The sequence below is a fragment of the Mustela nigripes genome, chromosome 3 (genome assembly GCF_022355385.1).
Source record: "Mustela nigripes isolate SB6536 chromosome 3, MUSNIG.SB6536, whole genome shotgun sequence".
NCBI classification, from domain to species: Eukaryota; Metazoa; Chordata; class Mammalia; order Carnivora; family Mustelidae; genus Mustela; species Mustela nigripes.
In genome coordinates, this window is record NC_081559.1 from 102,622,068 (window position 1) to 102,646,186 (window position 24,119).

General features: G+C 35.3%; 1 protein-coding gene across 4 annotated transcripts in view; it reads left to right on the forward strand.

The window, feature by feature from the left end:
• Positions 1 to 24,119, forward strand: part of PTPN4 (protein tyrosine phosphatase non-receptor type 4) — a 216,864-nt gene that overhangs the window by 93,370 nt on the left and 99,375 nt on the right. For 2 of the 4 annotated variants that reach the window (XM_059394458.1, XM_059394460.1), the window contains exons 4-9: positions 6,950 to 6,992; positions 7,070 to 7,169; positions 11,518 to 11,562; positions 11,825 to 11,877; positions 12,248 to 12,368; positions 16,294 to 16,381. In XM_059394458.1, the coding sequence (XP_059250441.1) occupies positions 6,950 to 6,992; positions 7,070 to 7,169; positions 11,518 to 11,562; positions 11,825 to 11,877; positions 12,248 to 12,368; positions 16,294 to 16,381 (450 nt within the window). The remainder of the gene's footprint in view (positions 1 to 6,949; positions 6,993 to 7,069; positions 7,170 to 11,517; positions 11,563 to 11,824; positions 11,878 to 12,247; positions 12,369 to 16,293; positions 16,382 to 24,119) is intronic. The other 2 variants (XM_059394459.1, XM_059394461.1) reach the window with 2 other exon arrangements.

The following is a 24,119-nucleotide window of genomic DNA, read 5'->3' on the forward strand; positions in this document are numbered from 1 at the left end:
TTATTTATTTATTTGACAGAGATCACAAGTAGGCAGAGAGGCAGGCAGAGAGAGAGAAGGAAGCAGGCTCCCTGCTGAGCAGAGAGTGCAATGCGGGGCTTAATCCCAGGACCCCGGGATCATGACCTGAGCTGAAGGCAGAGGCTTTAACCCACTGAGCCACCCAGGCACCCCAGAAAATTTAATTTTATATGCATTTCCTTCTGCCTTTTCCCCCATCACATAGAATATTATTTTCCATCTCATCACCTTCTCTCTGTATATCCTTAATACATGAAGTGAGTCTCTTGTGGGTAGCATATGGATAGATGTGTCTTATTTTCTTTGCAATTTGATGATTTTTTTTGGTAGTGATATGTTTAGATTGCTTTCTCTTTACCATTTGTGTATTTACTGTAGGTTTTTGCTTTGTCATTACCATGAAGCTTACATAAAGCAACTTATATTTTTCAGTCTCTTTTAAGTTGATAACATTTTAAGTTTCAACACATCTTAAACCTCTGCATTTTTACCCTCTCACCATCTTGTGTTTTTGATGCCACAGTTTACATCTTTTTACTTTGTGCATCCATTAACAAGTTATTGTGGTTATAGTTATTTTTACTAGTTTTATCTTTTAACCTTCATACTGGCTTAATATGTAATTAATCCACCACCTTTATGACATTAGGTTATTTTGAATTTTACTATGTATTTACTTTTACCAGTGAGATTTATACTTTTCTGATTTTTTGTTACTAATTATTGCCCTTTCATTTCTGTTTAAAGAAGTACCTTTAACATTCACCCAGTGGTGATGAACTCCCTTAACTTTTGCTTGTCTGGAAAACTCTTGATCACTCCTTCAGTTCTGAAGGGCAGTTCTGCCATATAGAGTATTCTTGGTTGTCAGGGTTTTTTTTGTTTTGTTTTGTTTTTTTACCCCACTTTAAATATGCCATTGTCTTCTGGCCTGCAAAGTTTCTGCTGAAAAATGTGAGAGTCGTACAGGATTTCCCTTTTACGTAACAAATTGTTTCCTTCTTGCTGCTTTTAAGATTCTCTCCTTGAAAAAAAAATGTGTCTTACAGTGGGTCTCATTGCGTTCCTCTTATTTGGAAACTTCTCAAAACCTCTCTGAGATTTTTGGATCTGTTTGTCAATTTCCTTGGTTGTCAATTTCCTTCCCCAGGTTAGGATAGCTTTCAGCCATTATTTCTGCAGGTAAGTTTTTCGTTCATTTCTGTCTCTTTTCTATGCCTGGGAGCCCTATGATGTGAATACTGAACGGATAGATTTTGTCGCATGAGTCCTTAAGCTGTCTGTCCTCATTTTCAATGTTTTTTTTTTTTTTTCTTTTTGCTCTTCTTATCCTTGAGTTCTGCTATCTTATCTTTGAATTCACTGATCTTTCCTCTGCTTCATTTAAGTCTGCTGTTGAACCCCTTTAATGTATGTTTCAGTTTATCTATTTGTGTTCTTCAGTTCTATGACTTCTTTTTGGTACTTTCTTATATTTTCTGTCTCTTTGTTGAAGTTCTCACTGTGTTCATCAGTTCTTCTCTTAAGCTTGGTGAGCAACTGTATTATTTTGAACTCTTTATCAGGTAAATCACTTATTTCATTTCATTAAGGTCTTTTTTTGATGCTTTCTCTTTTTCTTTTGTTTGAAAATATTCCTGTGATTTTTTCATTTTGCTTTACTTTCCATGTTTCTATGCATTAGGTAAATCAGTCACCTCTGCCAGTCTCAAAGAAATGGCCTTGTATTGAACCTTATCATGCACCCCTGCCCTAGCTTGTGCCTGTTTTATTTTTAGTGGCTCCTAGTAGTTAAAGGTGTGCCAAGACCTGTCAGTGTCTCAAAGGGGAGCATCTCAGTGAGCACCTAGATTCAGGCTGATTGGGAAGCAGTACCGTCCACAGCAGCTTTTAAAGTAAGCAAATATGCCTCTTTTAGGGGAATACTAGGAGGTGGGCTTTTCTGTCTGCTCCCTCCATTCGGAGCCCTGGGATGATAGGCATTTAAGAACTGTTTTTTGTTTGCTTCTGTCCCCCTTTGACCTGTGAGCCGAAGCCCTTCTGGCCCTCAAAGCCAAACCATTGAAGGGTGTGTTCTCTGGCAGCAGACACAAGCTTTCTTAGCAACGCCAACAACCTGGGTGGGGCAAGAGAGTACAAAGACGGTACCAACCATCTTCCTTCCCTGGAGAATGCTTAAGTAAGTTCTTATATGTGTGCCAAACTGGAAGCCTTTCCCTAAGGCCAAATCTTCAACACAAACAAATAGGCCTCATTTACATAAAACTGTTTCTCAGTTTACTGTAGTTTAGAAGTCTTAGGGTCACAGGCTCTAGTTGGCTATCAAAGCTGGAGGTTTTGGATGCTCATTTCTCAGGTGCAGGTCTTAAAAGTTGGGGTGTCAGATGTGTGGTTCAAACCCTTTGCTCTGCAGGGAGAAACATGGGATTGCAAGTTCCCTCCTGATTGTGGGTTACCATGCTGGGTGTGGGGTTTATGGTGAGATTGTGTCCTGGCCTGTCCTTACCACTTTGACGTGAGTTTTTTCTCTTTCACCCAGTAGGAGGAAGTCATTCATCTAGTTTTGTGGGGTTTTTTTCCCCAGAGGAAATAGTTCCATATTTAGCTTTTAGATTCAGTGTGGCCATGGGAGGAGGTGAGTTTAGGATTCTCCTACATTGCTATCTTGAACCAGAACCTCCCTATTAGCTATTAATACTTGATAGATACTTGATAATACTTGATAAAAAGTTAAATATAAAGTTATCATTTAAGCAAATAATACCAATCCTAGACATACATTGGAGAGAGTTGAGTAGACCTGACCTGGCCAGCTCCCTCTCTGGCACTCATGGCCTCCTGCCCCCCCCCCCCTTTTTTAAGGATTTTACTTATTTATTTGAAGAGAGATCACAGGCAGGCAGAGGGAGAGGGCAAAGCAAGCTCCCTGCCGAGCAGAGAGCCTGATGCGGGGCTCATGTTCAGACAAAAGTTGCTCATGAATGTTCGTAGCAGTGTAATTCATGAGACCCAAAAGATAGAAAAGGCCTAAATGGCAGCTATAAAATGGAATGAGGTACTATTAAATGCCACAACATGGATGGTCCTTGAGAACATTACAATAAATGAAAGAAATGAGACACGAAAGACCACCTGTTATATGATTACCTTCATATGAAACATCCAAAATAATGAAATCCATAGAGACAGTAAGTAGATTAGTGTTGCTAGGGGCTTTGGTGGGTGGGGGGGTTACTGAGACTGACTGCTAATAGATATGGGATTTCTTTTTGGGGGTGATGTAAGTATTCTGACATTTACTGTTGATGGTCATACAACATAGTGAATGTACTCAAGTGCACTGAAGTATACATTTTAAGATGGTAAATTTTATATTATGTGAACTGTATCTAGTATATAATGCTATATAAAATAATGCTGGGTCTGTGGTCATTTACAGTTTATATTTTGATAAATATTGCCCAGTTGTCCTATAATGAGATGGTATAACTTTTATTCTCATGAGCTTTGTATATATACCTGTTTCCACATTCTTGAAGCCATTGTGGTATGGCATTCAAAGTTGTAATCCTTGCCAGTGTCTTATTGCTGAAAAATGAAAACCTAATGTAGATTACTTCTGTATTTCTCTAATTATGGTCAAGATTGAATATTTTTTCTTCAATGTTATATATATTTCCTGTGAACTTTCTATTCTTACCCATTATCTGTATTTCTATTAGTATTGGGTTTTTTCTCACTGATTTGTAGAACTTATGTGTATGTTGTCTGTTTTTCCACTTTCTCTTTTGATTTAATGATGTGTTTTTACTGGGAACAGTATTTTTACTGTCCAGTAGTGCTCATTGTAGCATTATTCCATCTTCATGGTTTAAGCCAAAAACGAAATCCTGTCTCTTTGACATCATTGATGAGGTCTGTTAAATTTCCCAGTACTTATTATTGTACTCCTTCTAAGCTTTCTTAGCTTAATACATCTATTTGTGTATGCAAATGTGTTTGTATCTCTGATACTGTTTTAGAATATTTTACAGGAGTACTAAATGTGGAGGACAGGCTTTGAGTAGATAACTCAAGCCCAAATTTTGATTATAGACAAGCATTAAAATGAATATAATATATGACTTTTTCTAGAAAACATGAAGAATAAAATCACTGTGATATAGATGGGTTGGAAGATGGGTAGATCGGTAGACAATGCAGGGGGAAACAAATGAGTTAAGTAGTGGTGAAAAACAGCTGATTATTGGGATAGAAGCAGACTCCCCCCTCCAACCCCCACCCCTGTATCAATTGCTGAGTCATTCAGCAGGCTTAGTTGGTCATTCATCAAAAAAAATTTTTTTTAAAGATTTTATTTATTTATTTGACAGAGAGAGACACAGTGAAAGAGGGGAACACAAGCAGGGGGAATGGGAGAGAGAGAAGCATGTTCCCTACCAAGCAAGGAGCCTGACACAAGGCTCGATCCCAGGACCCTGGGATCATGACCCTAGCTGAAGGCAGATGCCCAACAACTGAGCCACCCAGGCACCCCATCAAATTTTTTTAATACAAATTATATGCCAAGACTTGTGCCGATGTGCTGATTGTCTGCTTTGAATGAATCAGATTTTATCCCTTACCTCATGGAGTTGATAATCTAATGAAGGAGATGGGCAATAAAAAGACAAAACAAACATTACGATTAAGAAAATGTTATAAAAGAAATTAATATCCCTTGCCTATTTATAGAAAATAACTAAAGAAGTCAGAGGTTTTTTTTGTTTGTTTGTTTTTAAGATTTTATTTATTTGACAAAGAGAGAGACAGCAAGAAAGGAAACACAAGCAGGGGGAGTGGAAGAGGGAGAAGCAGCTTCCTGCTGAGCAGGGAGCCTGACTCCATGCTTGATCCCAGGACACTGGGATCATGACCTGAGCTGAAGGCAGACGCTTAACAACTGAGCTACCAAGGCCCCCTGGAAATAAGAGCTTTGTGATGTACTTCTGGTAGGGAGATCAGTGACAGCCAGTGAAGGTCTATCTGAGGAGGTAGCATTTAAGCTGAAACTTAAAGGAAGTCACCTATGAGAAATTTGGAGGACATTCTGTGCCTAATGAAGCCTTCATTTGAAGCCCTAGGATGGCATCTGTGAGAAACAGATGAGAAGCCATTACGGTTGGAGCTTAGTAAGTTGAGGTAAGAAGTGATCATGTAAGCCCCTAGCAGGGACTTTGAACCTTGTCTTGAGAAATTATCAAGAGCTATTAAGCAAAGAAGTGACATGTTCTGAACGATTACTGTAGCTTTGCGATGGAAAATGAAGAATAACATGGTAAGAAAACATCAGGGAGAGCAGTTAAGAGGCTATGGCCAGGGGCATCTCGATGGCTCAGACAGTTAAGTTTCTGTTGGTTTTGGCTCAGGTTGTCATCTTGGGTCATGGGATCGAGCCCCTTGTTAGGCACTGCAGTCAGCTCCAAGTCTGCTTGGGGACTCTCTCTCTCTCTCTCTTCCTCCACTTCTCCCCGTAGTGTGCATGTGCACACACACTCTCTCTAAAATAAATAAATCTTAAAAACAACAACAACAACAACAAGAGGCTATGACCAGAGCTATCCCAGACATAAAGATAGTGGCAGAGTGGATGGAGAACTGTTAAATTCAGGATATAGCTGGAAGGAAAAATCAGCTGGATTTGATGTTGGTTGTTGTGGATAGTGGAAAGGGAAGATTTATGGATTATTCTCAGCCATTTGTTATTAAAATCTTTGTACTCTGCATGGAATCAAATATGGGTGATAGGAGTATGTTTTATACATAATAAGACATAAGTTGATACTTATGTAGTGCTTTGAAAATACTGTCACATCTAATACCATTTTGGGCTCTTTAAAATTTTTTTTTTCTTTTTTTTTTACAAGTAGGCAGAGAGGCAGGCAGAGAGAGAGAGGAGGAAAGCAGGTTCCCTGCTGAGCAGAGAGCCCGATTTAGGGCTCGATCCCAGGACCCTGAGATTATGACCTGAGCCGAAGGCAGAGGCTTTAACCCACTGAGCCACCCGGGTGCCCCTGGGTTCTTTAATTTTTTTAACTGAAACATGTTGGCAGTCTGAATTTAGTTATACTTTTCCTAAAGTAGAGCTCAACTGGCATTAGAAGTGTTGAGGCTACTTAAAATTCTCACACCTAAACAAACAAACACACCTGCAAACTAAACATTATCTCTTAGAAAATCAGTGTGAATTTGTTGTTGTTGGGCAAGGGGCGATAGTTTTATTTTTGAGGGAATAAGTAGAAGTTAGAAAGTTTTTCTTAAGAGTTGGGGTGCCTTGGTGGTTTAGTTGGTTGAATGTCTGACTCTTGCTTTCAGCTAGGTCTTAATCTCAGGGTTGTGAGTTCAAGCCCTGCATTGATTGGGCTCTGTGCTGGGTGTGGAGTCTACTTTAGAAAAAAAAGAAAAGAAATTCTTTCTCAAGAGTATATTTTCACTTGATCTTAGCCAAAAGGCTGAGAAGCGATCAAGAGTATATTTTCATGATGGGTAGTTAGATTTTGTCTGAAAGAGAGTATAAGGTCAACTAGATTTTTATGAAAGATACCAAGAATTCTAAAAACTTGCCACACTATTATATAATATAGTTAAATTAACGGGATTCACTTCAGATTGCTATTATTAAGGATTTTTCTTTTTGGAATAGAGGTTACTATACACTGTATAATTTCATGGGAAATTCAAATAAAAAACTCAGAGCTACCACAAATATATTCAGTACTTTCTAGTGTTATTTTGCTATACTTGATATGAACATCTGTAGTTTATTTTCTCCTAGAGTGTTTTCAAGATGCAGTTTTTACCATGGATCTTCAAATATTACAAATTTGCAATAATTGATACATTATTTCCTCAAGGGAAAAGAAATCAGTTTTATTTATTTATTTTTCAGCGGTGGCTGGATCCAAACAAACCAATAAGGAAGCAGCTAAAGAGTGAGCATACATATTTACTTGACATTTTAAAAGTATACTACCTAAAGGTAAAGGATTAATATAGTCTGATTAATTAGAACTGCTTTTATTAATTCTAGGAGGATCTCCTTACAATTTGAACTTTAGAGTCAAATTTTTTGTAAGTGACCCCAACAAGTTACAAGAAGAATATACAAGGTGGGTTTATGGAGCATATTTTTCCTGAAAATATTGTCAGAGCTGTTATGAAATTTTGAAATTATTTAGGTAGAAATATTGTCATGGTGTGTAATTCTGATATTCCCACTGATCACACAGAATGGATTATGGATCTTTCATGTTTCCTCCCTTCTTGGATGGCTGGAGGGCTTTAGGAGATTGGAGGTCCAAGGCCACCCCATCCAGCCATGAGCAGCCTCCTGAACCATATGAAATTAGATTTTTCTACTTGTAAAAAAAATGGTTAAGAAGTACTGCTATAACTACTTGAGATAATCAGATGATAATATAATTGTATCCAAGTGATGCTGCATAGTGAGAATTGTGTCTGCTTTTTTTTTCATGTAAAAGCATATTCTATATGTTTTTTATTTCTATCGAGGATAACGTAGAATTTGGAAAAATATGTAACCATTATGTGCAAGAGTAATGGTCAACAGGTACCTTTTTTTTGCCTCTGAAAATTGCATCTGTAGTTACCTTTTGCTAAGATTCAAAGTCTTTTATTTTTTTCCTCCACTCCTACCATTTTCCTTAGAAGTATAATTAACATACACTGTTGTTAGTTTCAGGTGAGCAGGTACCTTTTTTAAGGGATGTTGGCAGGGATTGCAACAGTACACTTTTATGTGCCCACTTTATTGTCCACTTTAAGTCTGCTCTTGACTCAAAATCTGATTTTTCTTGTCACTTCCGCTTGACAAAGTGTACACAAGAATGACTCAGATGAGCATTGTGAAAGTGTATGAATGTTAGGTGAGCTGTTTAAGGTAGAACTGGGAATAATTACAGTGTGGTATCTGTACCTGAATCTTGTGTGTTGCTTGAAAGACAGGATTAGTAATTAGGTTTTTTTTTTAATGACTAAATGAAACATTAGCATATAAGACCTTCCATAAAAGTCTCATATAAGACTATCGGTCAGTGATTATATTCGGAATTACTCTAAAAGGTAGGTGCTAAATTAGCAATCTGTACTTAAAGCTTCCTGTAGATAGGCTGGGAGTTGTTACCGTGATGGCCATTTTTTAGAATACTGTGGTGATGTGAAGAAGCAACAGAAGAATAAATTAAAGATATTTAGCTGTATCTGGCAATCCTCAGGTGTTTATAAAATAGGGTTTTCAGTAGACCAGGTAAGAAAAGTTAGATTGACATTCTTGAGAGTCCTTTTCTGTGTGTTTGTTGAGGACAGGTTGTTAACCTTTTTTATAACAGAATTTAGGAATGTAGGCCTTGGATTAGGCAGTCCTAACATTCAAAACTAATAATATTTCCAAGGTAATTTATCTTTATTATATGAATAATCTTCAGTTTAATATTATAGCTCTTAATCAGTCAAGTTTTGTTAATTAATTAAAATAACAAAATCTTTTATCTTAATAAATAATTCTTAATATTATAAAACTTTCCCTAATTTTGGCTTAACTTCAGAGAAACTACTCTGAATTAATGAAATTGTAAATTATAAAACATTTTTAATTACATTTTACTATTTCCTGGTAAATGTAATCTGAAATCAAGTAGCAAAGTATTCCATAATCAATATTTTTGTAATCAGAATTTTAATGTATAAGAAATATTTGTTAATTAAAAGACCAATAATTCAAAGTTGGATTTCTAATGTTTTTAATATTTATGAAAAGTTTGTTAGCAAGCAATTAAAATACGGTCATTTGCAGCCATATTCATAATTTATTTCACTCAAAATAATGTATTTGAATTTCTATAGAGCTTGAATGTGTTGAGTCTTTTATAACCTGTGTTTAAAACATAGTCAAGGAATTAATGTATCTCAGTGATAATTAAGTCGTCATATCTTCCTGAAGTAGAAGAAGGGAAAGCCAAGTTTGGTAGTAATCAAGCAATTACTTTGTACTCAGTCTGTTGTTTAGAGCATTATCTTTGTTTTCACTCAAAATAATGTATTCTTTCGAAAGTCCTTTATGATAGAATGTCCTAGAGGCTTATAACTAGTGGTATTTGGTAAAATGAGTTTTTATTATATTACCATAGAGTATATCAGATCTCTACCCTCACTACAGCTTAGACTCACTTAGAGGAGCTTAAAAACATACCTGGTTCCTCGGTCATACCCCTGAGATACTCTGATTTAATTAGGTCTCAGAAGGAACCTGTGCATAGACATTATTACAAACTTCCCAGGTGATTCTGTTATGCAGGTTTAAGAAATACCCCTTTAAAATTTTAGTGCTTGATAGCCTTAATGCAGTGGTTATGATTAATAATATGACAACTTCAGCCGCATTTGCTAAATTTTAAGGACTAGTTTAAAACCACAAAATAGAAAACGTGCCACACCTCCTTACCTTGAGATCCCATTTTAGATAAGTCGTATGAAAGAGTGGACCTACAGAGCTTACAGGTCATTTGGTATTAGCAGGTGCTGGCATCCTTAAAATTGGAGTTTTCTCAGGAGTCATGACACTACAGATGACATTTCTTTGGTACCTTTTTCGTGCTTAGGTATACTCAGTACATAAAAAGTGCTTATGGTATTACTGGATTAGAAAAGTTGTATTATTTTCACAGATTAAATATATCATTTCTATATTTACCTCAGACATTTTTAATCTATCTTAAAAGTCTTGCCATTTGCAGTGATGTGCGTGGAACTAGAGGCTATCATGCTAAGCCAAATAAGTCCATCATAAAAGTTTTAATTGTCTTTAAAAATTGTGTTTTTATCACCTTATTTAGGGCCTATGGGATACACATACTAGACAAGTGATATTCGTTGTTTTTTGCAAATATAGAAACGAAGCCTTTAATTGATTTTCTAAAGAGCACTGGCTGGTTTAGCCAGGACTTGAATTCTGCTTTCCACTCAGCCCTTACTGGGTGGTATATAAATAAAATTTAGCAGGCATAGGTATTATGTATATAAGATTTACAATATTATGTTAAGAATATAGATGCCTGGGGGCGCCTGGGCAGCTCAGTGGGTTAAAGCCTCTGCCTTCAGCTCAGGTTGTGATCCCAGGGTCCTGGGATTGAGCCCTGCATCGGGCTCTCTGCTCAGCGGGGAGTCTGCTTCTCTTCCTCTCTCTCTCTCTCTGCCTACCTGTGATCTCTGTTTGTCTAATTTAAAAAAAAAAAGTTTATTAAAAAAAAAAGAATATAGATGCCTTTTCAATCTTAACTATAAGATTTGTTCCTACCAGGAACGTTTAACTTTTAATTATGAAACCAAGTAACCTAGGTAGAAATATATTGTCTTAAATTGAATACATAGGTAATATTTACAATATTACATATTCTCACAGGGAGTTATGTACTTCATTAATATGTGAAACCAAATATTTGTATCAACTTTTAAAAAAAATTTTAGGGAATATCTGATTCTCTGAAATCCTTAATTACATTTTTTGGTAATTTGAATATTGTCATGGAGCTCTTTAATAATTTTAATCAGCCAGAAATTGAAATTGTTAAACCTGATTTTTGATTATTGGAGTATGTATACTTTTTTCAGTGGGATAAAATAAAGTCTTAAATTCCCTGTTTAAGCATTTTTTAAAGGCACAGAATTTGGTCTTATGCCAATGTCACATAGCACAGATGACTTCTTGCAAGCATTGACATATCTCCGAGGGAATGACTTACTAGCGGGGACAGGAAGACAATACCATTTTATAAGCAATATCAGCATTCTTTTTAATAGAAATTTATATTTTTGTTGGTTTTAAAGGACTTTAGGTACTTGGCAATTCTGATGGTAGGGAAGGGAGCTTAAGTTTTTTGTTTTGTTTTTATTCTGATCATAAAGAGCTTTCTTAAATCAAATGAAAATGGAATGGTGCTTTTCTACATTTAGCAGCTTCCGGCAGCATAATAAGATGACCATAGACCTGTCTTTGCACCTGGCATTCTGTCTCTGAAGAAAGGATGACTTTCTCCACTTGATCTCTAGTGCATTGCTACTCTCAGCTCTCCTATGTCTCTGACTCAAGTTTTCGATTGCCCAGTTCTAGTTTCTGCAAACACCAATCTTCAGAATATTCTCCCTAATCTTTCTCAGTTACATAACTCTTTAAAGATCTTGAGTTTTTATAATAGAAGCTAGCGGAAACAAGTTATTTGTAGTACAGAGTTTCGTTTATCAAAGAATTTTAAAGATTAGGATTCATGAATTTATGAAAACTTATTTAAAAATATCTTTACATGTGGTAATATATAGATTATAAAAGCAAATATTTAAATATTTCAATTTTATTAGTTAATATAAGCATACAATTTTTAAACCTAATTGTTGTGATTACAGTAAATGCTAAATGCCATCTCTTGCTCTCTCTTTTTTTTTAAGGTACCAGTATTTTTTGCAGATTAAACAAGACATTCTTACTGGAAGGTGGGCTATTTTAAAATTTTTAATAATGGACTTTGAAAGTACTTTTAATTGTGTATTACTTAAGTAACTCATGATCATTGTAAACAAAGTATCTATTGAAAGATGGTTATATGCAGTATGAATTTTTTTCATCAGATAAGTTCATTAGTTAATAGTTAAAATGTAAGTCATGGAACTTCATATGTGATAGTATATAAATTACAGTGCTTTTGAAATTATTGTGTTTAACCTTGGTTATATATTTTCTGTTTTGTTTTATTAGATTGCCCTGTCCTTATAATACTGCTGCCCTTTTGGCTTCATTTGCTGTTCAATGTAAGTCTGAATCCTCTCTTGAGTCATGTAGCATGTGATTGCATGGTCTGTGTTGATAATACAGCGCCTTTAATACAAGAGTTCTTTAGACATTAGTTACTATATCACAAAAAACAGTGATTGCAAAGGAAATATAATAGAAATTCAGCTAGTTAGCAGTTACTTGGATTTCTGGGAAAAAAGTTCTTTCTGACGTTTGAAACCTAGAAGAATGTTAAGTGTGCTGTTATAACTTGATTACATGGTAGCTAGCAGTTAAACAAATATTTTACTTCCAGAAATAAAATGGAATTCACGACATTGCTGATTTGGCTATTAGAATTAGAAAATGTGTTTATTAAATTGTGACTACTTTCCTTCCATGTAATAGCTGAACTTGGAGACTACAATCAGTCAGAAAACTTGCCAGGCTACCTCTCAGATTATTCTTTCATTCCTGATCAACCTCAAGATTTTGAAAAAGAAATTGCAAAATTACATCAGCAACATACGTAAGGATTTGTTTATTTTTCTCCTTATTTCATAAACTTCCCAAGGGCATCTTTTCTAGAGAAATGTTTCAAATTATTTCTAATGTGATTGTTAAATTTAATTAATACAGAACAGTTTACTATTATTTAAAATAGTAGGATTAATGTAAGGAAATGTGGGTTTTCTATACTAAGAAAAATCATTGCTAATTTCATAGAATTATATGAGGTTTTCTTTCATTTCTAGTGAGAACCACAAAACTATGTAAACAGAAATTTGCTATTGGGGCGCCTGGGTGACTTGGTTGAACCTCTGACTCTCCATCTCAGCTCAGGTCTTGATCTCAGGGTTGTGAGTTCAGGCCCCATGTTGGGCTCCATGCTGACATGGAGCCTACTGAAAGAAAGAGGGGTGTGTGAGGAGGGAAGCAAGGAGAGGGAGGGAGGGAGGGAAGGAAGGAAGTTAAGAAAAAAATTGCTATTATGTAAAGTTGACAGTTCTTTAAGTAGGAATTTTAGAATATTAGTATTATGTTCACAGATCAGTTGTTACAGATCAGTCTACTTAGTAATTCATTCTTAGTTTTTAGCTATGTGAAAGGAATCATTTGTTGGGTTATGAGCCAAGAGGAAAAAAGTAACCTTATGTAATATTAAATTAATAATTAAAAGTCCTTTAATAAGTAGCATTTTTTCATTCATAACAATATTCAACTTTGATATTTTGTGATTCTTAATTTTCTGTGACATAATTTGTTTCAAGAAGAGATTTTTTGCATTGAATAGAAAATAATATTGTTTATTGGGTTACTCTTGCTTTAACATGCAATTCAAAATGCTCAGTGGTGGGACTAAGGCAGTGTTGCTCATTGGCTAAGAAAAAGTTTGAACTAGAGAGCCAGACTGCCTAGTCTGAAATTCTGGTTAAGACAACTTAACTATCTAACAATCTTGGCCAAATTGGTTTCTACCTCTGTTTCTGTATTTCGTTATATATAAATTGGGGGTAATAAAAGTATCTGTCTCTGGAGTTAATGTAAGGATTAAGTGAGTTTATATATACAAAGTACTCAGAACAGTGCCCAGCACATTAGGTAAGCATTAAAGAAATATTAGTTCTTAATATTAAGGAAACTTAACTTTCATTTGGTAATGGCCCATATATCTAAAACAGGTTGGCAAACTTGCCCACTGCCTATTTTTGTATGGCCCATGAGCTAAGAATGATCTGTACACTGTAAATGTTTGAGAGAAATACAAAAAGAGGAATAACATTCTGTGGCATGTGAAATTTTGAGAAATTCCAGTTTGGTGTCCATATATGAACACTTATCGGAGCATAGGTTCCCTTATTTGTCCTCCTATCTGTGACTGCTTGCATATAGCAGTGGAGTTGAGTAGTTAAATAGCGAGACCGTGTGACCTGAAAGCCCAGAGTATTTACTTTCAGCTCTTTTCAATAATAGTTTGCTGACCTTTAATCTAAAATAAGACTAAAAAGATGAGAATTTCGGTAGACTGCCCTAATGTTGGTGAGGGGTCTGTTTTGGTCTAACAATAAAAATGCCATTTATAATAAAAGTTTTACACATAGTATATCCAAATCAAGCATTTAAAGATAAGCCAAATTTTTTTTTTAAATTTGCCAGTAATGGAAAAATCCCTTCTGTCAGGAAAAAGTTTGACAAAATATTGGTTATATATTATATTTCATTTAAAGAAATGATTCCTCAGATCATTTAACAAAAAATAGAGTCATCCAGTTTAACTAAGGAGTAGGGTGTGGGGTGGGGAGGTAGAGTATTTGTTTAACTTCATTGAATTTATAGAAAATTGAGGTATATGTGCTTGTTTTAGGAATCCCATTTTTATGATCATGCATTGGCAGGCCGTTGGCTTCCTTTTCTGGTATCATTAGTGAGTGAAAGGTTGATATGTTTGTAATTTTGTAATTTGTTGTTTTGGCTCTGCTGTAGTCTAATAATATCAGACAACAAAAATTGTTAGAAGCATATATAATATAGGAGTAAATCTGTTTTGAAAGCCTTTGCTAGAGCAGTAGTTCTCAGACTTGTGTTCATAAGAATCACCTGGGACATTTCTTAAATATAAACAATTTGGACATTATCTCTTCTATATCAGATTGTATACAGCAGTACTTCTAAGCCTATCTGTGATGAAAGACTGATTTTTCCCCAATCTGTCATGGAATGAAACTTCTGAAAGATATAATAAAATTTAATTACTAGGAAAGTAGAATAGACAGAGACATAAAAAATTGCAAGTCTTTGTTTTTCTTATTAGATTCGATAGACTTGAAATTACTCTGCCAGAATGCTATGAGATATAAAAGACTCTGACTCTCTCCGTTTTTATACTTGTTATGAATCAACACATGACTGGACACCATACTCTAAGAAGCACTGCTTTGGAAGTCATCTCAAAATTTGCATGTTTTAGCAGCAACTGTGATTTAAATGCAGATATAGTATATGGACCAAATTCTGAAATTTTTGAAAAACACTTCTTTTAAAAAGTCAGAGAGTAAATGACTTTATCAGCCATAAGAACAGCTAGGGATATTTATTTATTGATTTTATTTATTCATTTATTTATTTATCTATTTAAAAAATATTTTTAAAAAAGATTTTGTTTATTTGACAGAGATCACAAGTAGGCAGTGAGGCAGCCAGAGAGTGAAAGCAGGCTCCCTACTGAGCAGAGAGCCTGATGTGGGGCTTGATCCCAGGACCCTGGGATCATGACCTGAGCCGAAGGCAGAGGCTTTAACCCATTGAGCCACCTAGGCGCCCCTATTTTAAAGATTTTATTTATTTATTCACCAGAGAAAAAGGGAGAGAGAGACAGCAAGCATAAGCAGGGGGAGCTTCGGGCAGAAGAGAAGCAGACTGCCCGCATAGCAAGAAGCCTGATGTGGGACTCAATCCCAGGACCCTGGGATGATAATCTGAGCTGAAGGCAGCCACTTAACCAGCTGAGTCACCCAGGCGTTGTCCCAAGTAGGGACTTTTAAAACCACATCCTTTTTTTTTTAAATCTAGTTGCCAGTTATACAGTTATATTCATTTCAGGTGTATAAGATAGTAATTCAGCAAGTCTGTCCCTTATGCTACATTCACAAATGTAGCTACCATCTGTTACCATACAACGCTTTTGTAATACCATTGACTATATTCCCTATGCTGTGCCTCGCGCTTCCTCATGATTAGTAACTCATTCTAGATCTGGAAGCCCGTATCTCCTGTTCCCTTTCACCCATTTTTGCCTATCCCCTTTGGCAATCATCAGTTTTTCTTAGTATTTCTGGGTCTGTTTCTGCTTTTTATTTCTTAATTTTTTAGATTTCACATGTAAGTGAAATCATATGGTGTTTGTCTTTCTTAGTCTGACTTATTTCACTTAGTATAATATCCTCTAGGTCCATTTTGTCACAAATGGTAAGATCTCATTCTTTTTTATGGCTGAGTAATATGTATGTAAACCACATCCTATCCATTCATCTATCAGTGGATGCTGACTTGCTTCCATATCTTGGCTAATACCCATTAGTGGAATTACTAGATCATTTGGTATTTTTAATTTTTTGAGGAACCGCCATACTGTTTTCCACAATGGCTACACTGGTCTGCATTCCCACCAACAATGCACAAGGTACCTTTTGCTCTACATCCCCTGGTGCGTTCTGGAAAATAAAATATTCTACAAAATATAATATTTCTGGAAAATAAAAATTCTACAAAATAATGATTTGTGTCCTGAAAATGTACCCTCCAGGTAAGTTAGATATTAACTAAGAGGAGTAGTCATGCATGGTGTATTATAATAGGTTCAACTAGAATGCTAAAATTTTTCCAGGTAAGTAAGCTTTTTTTCTAATTTGGCCATATTTGTGGTTGGTTTAATTTTAAACATAATGTCTTTACAGAGGTTTGTCTCCTGCAGAAGCAGAATTTAATTACCTGAACACAGCACGTACCTTAGAACTCTATGGAGTTGAATTCCACTATGCAAGGGTAAGTAAAGAGAACTAATTTGATGCTGCTGAGTTAGGCTTCGTTTACTCAGTATGAAAGTTTTTATTTAATGTGCTGTTAGGATTAAGCAAATGGAGTAACTAGTGAGTGCTGCCAGCATAGTTGCACTGAATAGAAGTATTTTCACAATCACTTAAGATTTAATATCTGAAGAGAGGAGGAATGGTTGAAGTGGGTTTTTCATGTTATTTTTCTTCAAGCTAGTGTTCTACGTTATAAAGGTGATTTTTGCAGACCATAAGAGATAATAAAACTATATAGAAAAAGTAGAGTTTTTTTGCGTTCATTATCATTATAAAAGATGCTTTCACCTCAGTGAGGCTTGTGTTGTTTTCATCATTTGGTGACATCATTATAAATTTTTATTTATAAAGCACAGAATGAAATATATTAACATACTTTGGTTGTGTTTCTCCTTTGCCACAAATCCCTTTATTAAGATGGATTTTACAGTCATTGGCTTCTTCTACACAGCACTCTGTAACAACTTCTTTATCGTGTCAAACTTTGCTGCTTCCAGAAACCCTTTTCTGCTGTTGTAGACATATTTCTAAGTGGCAATTCTTCATTTGTGTGTCTCTAACTAGATTGCTGTCATGATCTCTTCATCAAGAGGTTATAGTCCTTTAGAAGTAACTGGAGTACAGCTTTTCTACATGACCAGTGAAAAGTGGAATTATGGGTAATCACTGGTTCAATTGGTAATAGGTTTTATATTCTCTTGGGACAAATTGCTAAGCCTAATAAGAATAACAGCCTAAAAGGGAGTTAAGTTTTCCTTAGATAGATATTTTAAATTTATTTTAATGTACACATTCAGTGTGTGTTCCATGAAGTGGTTTTATTGTTGAGGGCCTCACCTGACCATGATCTTCAAGAGAGGAGTGTTAATTCTTACATTTCACGAAGCTAGGTCAATCCCTTCTTTAAAAAACCGAATGACTTGCTTTCCTCACCTGACTGTATCTGGTAATTCTGAATGCTTGTAACTTGGTAATCTGTCTGATTCCTATTAAAATGTGTAGGTAAGGCTCTCTTGAACTTTTTGTTTTCTTTAAAAATGTGCTCCATCCCCCCTCAACCTGTTTGGGGGTTGTTATATTTTAACATTGTTCTCCAAAATGTAACATAGTGTTCAATATTTGTATAACTCGACTTTGTTTTTTTATCATTATAAAGTTTAAAACTGTGGAGCTTTACATATGTGAAGTAAACTATGGTTAACAATAAAAAGGCTACTAGGGGCTCCTTGGTGGCTCAGTGGTTTAAGCCTCTGCCTTAGGCTTAGGTCATGATCTCCAGGTTCTGGGAGGAGATCTCCAGGTCCTGGAGAGTTGGAGGTCCAACTCTCTCTCCCTGCCCCTCTGTCTGCTTGTGATCTCTCTGTCTGTGAAATAGATAAATAAAATCTTTAAAAAAAAATTACTAAATTCAGTCATTTTAGTTCTTAGCAGTTTTGTAAAGGTAGTGTAATTTGCTTTCTGATCTCACTGATTGCTGTCAATGAAGTACAAAGAGTGTTAAGACTTTTCTTTTTTAATTTAAGTGACATGCTGGATCTCATACATAATTAACCATGTTATTTATTGATTTGATTAAGGATTTTTTGTTTGATTTGATTTGATTGAGGATTTGATTAGGATTTTTGTTGTTTAAATTATTAGATTATAAAATCCTTTCTAAGAAGGCCGTAAATGTAGAGTAACATTAAATTAATTTAAGTTTTAAGTGATCAAAGGTATTTAGAAATGTATTTGTACTGATAAAAAATGCCAGGAAAGGATGTTTCTGTTGTGTGTGGATACCAAGAACTCAAGAAGAAAACATGCAGATGTTCATTGAATGTGAAGGGGAATTTTACAACACCCTGAACAAGAAGGAAAAGGAAAAAAAAAGTGGAAGGGAGAGTAAATATAAAGAGAATACTTAAGTTTTAACTCACTGTCACAAGGGAAAGTGTGTTTGAAATAATATTTTATTTGGAAAAATTAGGTAAGATGTTTTCTGACTGCTTCAAAATGTAGATTGAAAATCAGAAAGTAGAACAAGTTATTTATAGCAATCTGCAAAATATAAACAGGATTTAGAGCATTCATTGAGGTGGGTCTGATAGGTCCCTTCCACGGTGTTGGTGCAAAGAGTTGCTTAGTGAGCAAAACATCAATTATTCCTGCCCTCATGGAGCTTGCAGAATGGTGGGGGAGAAGGAAATGGTGCATGTATTGACAATTAAATATGTGAAAACATGAAGGGAAAAGTACAGAATACTATGGGATTATATGACAGAATATCTAATCCAGCCTGGGAACAAAGAGTAGGGAAGGCTTTTTAGAAGAAGTAATTTATTGAAGCCAGAATAATGAAAAAGAATTAGCCAAGAGAGTGGTTTTCACTGTGGACCATCAATATGAATAAAGACCTGAAATCAATAGAGATCATGGCATATTTGAGAAAATAAGAACATTTTGTATATCTAGAAGATTATGAATAAGGGAAAAGGAAATGTAGAGGAAAAAGAAGAATGAAAACCTCAGGAGAAAAAGATTTGGGGGGAGAAAACGGGGTATTTTGTTTTTTAAAATAATGTATTTGGGTTTTGGTTTTGTGTGTAAGTTTTAGCACATGTGTAGATTCATGTAACTACCACCACATAGTCCATTACCCCCAAAATCTTGCTTGTGCTACTCCTTTGTAATCTAACCTCCTTTCCCCGATCCCTGGCAACCACTGGTCTATTCTCTGACTCCATAGTTTTATCCTTTCCGCCATGTCTCATAAACGGAATCCTTTGTTATGTAAACTTCTGAGATTGGTTTTTTACAGTAATATATTTGAGATTTATCCAAGTTATTATGTATTTCAGTAGTTAATTCCTTTTTGTGTGTAGTCATTCACCCATTGAAGAACATCTGGATTGTTTCTGGTAGTTGTGTTTTGTTTTTGTTTTTTATTAATAGACTACTGCAGAAAATTCATTTACACATTTTTGTGTGGATTTAAGTTCTTACTTCTGTAGGGTAAAAACCCCATAGTGGGGTTGCTGGGTCATATGGTAAGTGTCTATTTTGCTTTATATGAAACTGCCAAATTGTTTTCCAGAGTGTGTGAACCACTTTGTATCCCTACTAGCAATATTTGTAAGTTCCTGTTATTCACATCCTTTTTGATATGAGGTGCTGTCCATTTTGTTTTGTTTCTTTGTAAGCTTTTCTAATAGGTGTGTTTTATCTTATCATGGATTTACTTTGCATTTCTTTAATGACTAATTATGTTGAGTATTGTATCTTTGATGAATGTCTATTCAGATGTTTTGCCCATTATTTAAGTTCATTGTTTCTTTTCTTGCTCTTGTTTTTTTAAAACTATATATTCTAGATACACTATGGGTACAGCAGTGAGTAAGGCAGATAAAACCAAACCCTTACGATGCTTGCATTCTGTTGGGCAGAACAGATTATAAAGTAATTGAGTACATCAGAATACATAGCAGGTGTTCTGTGGGAGTAAAGTTCAGTAACAGGCAAAAATACCAGTCTGTACTGATAGAAGTGAGAATAGCAGTCACTCCTGGAAGGGTTTTATTAGCTGGGAGGCTCATGAGGGAGCCCTCTTGGATTTTGAAAATATGTGTATTAGTTTGTCATGGTTACAAAAGATGTGTGTATATATATGTATATGTATACATGTAAACTTTTGGGTTGCACATTTAAGATATGTATATTTTACTATATATACATTATACTCAATTTTCTTTAGTTAACTGAATAAATAATAGATGGTAATAGCTGCTATGGAGAAAAATTACCTGAGAAAGGGGATGGAGACAACCAGAAGTAGGGTATCAGTGCCACCCTCACTGAGAAGATTAAACAGAAGGTATAATGCATATACCTAGGGGAGGAAACATCAGTCATAGATCATGAAATAGGTTGCTTAGCAGTTCAAGGAACAGCAGAGGTGAATATAATCTTTAATCACTTCCTTTTCTTAGATTCCATCCTTTAGAATATTTATATAGGTGTTTTAATTAATGTGTTTAAGGATTTTTATTACAATATTGTTTGTAATACTAAAAAATTAGAAACACTCTGAATGAACAAAAATGGTTAAGAAATTATGACAAGGGTGCCTGGGTGGCTCAGTGGGTTAAACCGCTGCCTTCGGCTCAGGTCATGATTTCAGGGTCCTGGGATAGAGTCCCGCATCGGGCTCTCTGCTCAGCAGGGAGCCTGCTTCCCTCTCTCTCTCTCTCTCTCTGCCTGCCTCTCTGTCTACTTGTGATCTCTCTCTGTCAAATAAATAAATACAATCTTTAAAAAAAAGAAATTATGACAAATCCATATTTTGGAATAATATGCAGCAATAAAAATTGATGAGTTAGAGGTATATAGATATGAAAAGATGTCTATGAAATGCTAAGTGCAAAAGAAAAATTGCAGAATTATATATCCTAGTTTTTATTAAATTGTGTATATATATAATACGTATTTTTTAAATAAACATAAAGATCTAAAAGAGTATACATCTCAAAGTATTTATCTCTGGGGAATGAGACAGAGAAGGTGAGGGATGTTCATTGACTTCTTGATATTTCTATATTGTTTTTGAAATATTTTATAATTACAAATGATTAAGGGAATTATTTTAATAGCTACCCCATAGAACTTAAAATTAATGTCGCCCCCATCCACAATACATAAAATTTTAGTGGGACTGAGTTACTTTACTCTTCACATGTGACAATACACAGGTTGGAATAATACGTAGTCCTAGCTGTTTAGATTATGTTTACAACAGGAGTCTCCAAAGGAAAGGAGGGATGGCTCTTACAGGGGAACATGAAATGAACAATTGAGGATGTGGAAAATATTAGAAGATCTACTCATATCGGAAATCTCATCCTTTTACATTGCTATTTTTTAAATATTTTCTAAAATAGAACAGAACTACAAGTATGTACTATATTTTAGTGAACATCTGCAAGTCAAGCGGTAGATTTTTTAAAATTTTTATTTATTTATTTGAGAGCAAGAGAGAGAGAGAGCACGAGCAGGGGAGAGAAGCAGAGGGAGATGCTGGGAGCCTGATGGTGGGACTTGATCCCAGGACTGAGTAATCATGACCTGAGCCAAAGGCAGAGGCTTATCTTAGCCACCCAGACGCCATAGGCAGTAGGTTTTAGCCAGCCATTTCAGAAACACTCTTTGAGCCCTCTCCCAGTAACAGTCTCTTCCCTAATTGTATTTTTTTTTTTATGGTTTTATCACCCAAGTGTGCCTTCCTAGATAATACAACTTGGTTTTGCATTTTGTTTTTTTTAAACTGGTAGCTTTAAATCTGTTAATCCTTCCTTTCTTAAAATTTTCTTGTGAAAGAATTTGATCATTTCACCTTCAATTTCTTATTGTGTGGACTTTACTGATCATATATATTCATGGTATAATTCAACATGTTCTGCTATTCTGTGTATTTCTTCTAGGTTGCAGCTTGATCAAGAGGCATGTTTGGAATTAGATTGATCCGTTTTTTGTATTATTTTGTGAGGAGGTACATAACATCCAGGTTTCCCTTTTTTAGTGTTAACAACCATTGATGTTCAGTGCCTGGATCCATTAATTCACTGGAGGCAGCAAAACAGAAAATCTTAATTCTTTTTTTGTTTTTACTTATTCATTGGGATATTTTATAGGGAGTTCCTTCCCTTCTTTTACTCTTTGATTACTGAGTAGCACAGTTCGTATATGAAAAGCAGGGAAAAGTGCTATTTGATTCTTTCCTATTTGCTGAGTTTTCAGGTTAGTGAATTGGTTCCCTCCCATCTTTAGAGATATACAAATACATTTTTAAAATAGTATCGTTTGTTCATAGATTAAATATTTTTGACAGGTTTCAATATTTTACCATCTTTTTCCTTATTGAAGCTCAAATTATCCCTTCTTGTCACTTTGTTCTTTTGATCCTTTAGTCCTTTTGACGTGACCTTTGTAGTCAGCTTCCATGCTATCTAGTATTTTAAGATGTTTCAGGCTCATTTTATCTATTTACTGCCATAGACCAGGAATTAGCTATTTTTTCAAGAAGTCCTTGTTTGTTTTAATGCAAAATGATATTTTAAAAATCTCAATCTGACTGATAAGAATGTTCATTCCTACTAGTTTGTCATTATTTCTGTGCTGTTTAAGTGTACAGAGTTGGAATCTTTGTTTCTACAAACCTATATTGAGATACACAGAATATTTTAATTCTTAGAGGGCCCAAGGGATTCCAGAATTAGAATATTCCACAATTAATTATGTTTTCATCGCACATTACACTTAAAGCTATAATTTTAATATCACCATATCATTTATTACTGAAATGGTTAAAAATTTTCCCCAACTTTTTGTGGTTGCTTTAAATTTACATTGTCAAGTCATATAGCCACCGCATATTGTGATCTCTCCCTTTTAATCATTATTTAATCTAAGTTCCATAGGTAACTATATCTATAAAGCTCATTATAAGTATTTATAATCAGGGATTATATGAAACATTTCCTCTAGTATTGTGCCTAAGTAAGTATAAGGATATTACCATCAGTAATCAATTGAGAAACACTTACTTGAGAACCAGGCTCTGTGAGCAATGTAAAATTATATAATGGTTCATTGATGCTCAGAGTATGACCACAGACTGGCAATGATCTATGAACTATTTATTACTAGTCCAGGATAAGTTCAGAAATTGAGAAACCTTTGTAGCATTCTGACACCAACTGTATGATCACTAAAATTTTTAGAAGTATTAATACCTGAAAGATTAGAAATTTAAACAAACAAACAAACCTAACTGGCCCTTTCCCACAGGTAGTTTACCGTAGGCAGTCCTTTATATATATACTATCCCAGCCATTGTCACATAGCTGACTGTATTTATGTGTTTCAGATGAGTGGTTTAAGAAACAGATAAATATCCAGGTGAGAAACTTGTAGATATGGGCTAATGAAATTTTCACAGAGAAGATGGTCTCCATCTGGTTTAGTTTGATGTGTCAGAGAGACATGAAGTAATGGGAACTGCATTAATGAAATATGTAGTTATGTGTACACAGGACATCCTGGAACTGGCCTGTTAGGAAAAGACAGTTTTTAACTAGTTGGAAGGGGGAGATAAAATGGGATGAGATGGTTGTTTAAAGACCTTCAGTGCCAAGCTAAATAGCTAAGACTTCCTACTGATGATAGCAATCATTCTTTTTTCTTTTTTTAATAAATTTTATTTATTTGTCAGAGAGCAGGGAGAGTGGCTGGTGGAGGGAGAAGGAGGCTCCCCACCCAGCAAGGAGCCTGATATGAGATTCAGCCCCTGCCCCTGGGGTCACGACCTGAGCCAAAGGCAGATGCTCAACTGACTAAGCCACCCAGGCATCCAGGATAAGTTAAATAAATCCATTCATTTAACTTACGAGTACAGTTGACCCTTGCACAACACAGAGTTTCCAAGTGTCAGCCCCTTACTTCTTCCGCCAGTACAGCCAGAAATCTTCATATAACTTCTGATTCCCCCAGAACTTTCTATTTTTTTGAAAGATTTTATTTATTTTATTTGACAGATAGAGAGCACAAGTAGGCAGAGTGGCAGGCAGAGGGAGAGGGAGAAGAGGCTCTCTGCTGATCAGGGAATGCGATACGGGGCTCAATCCCAGGACCCTGGCATCATATCTGACCTGAAGGCAGCT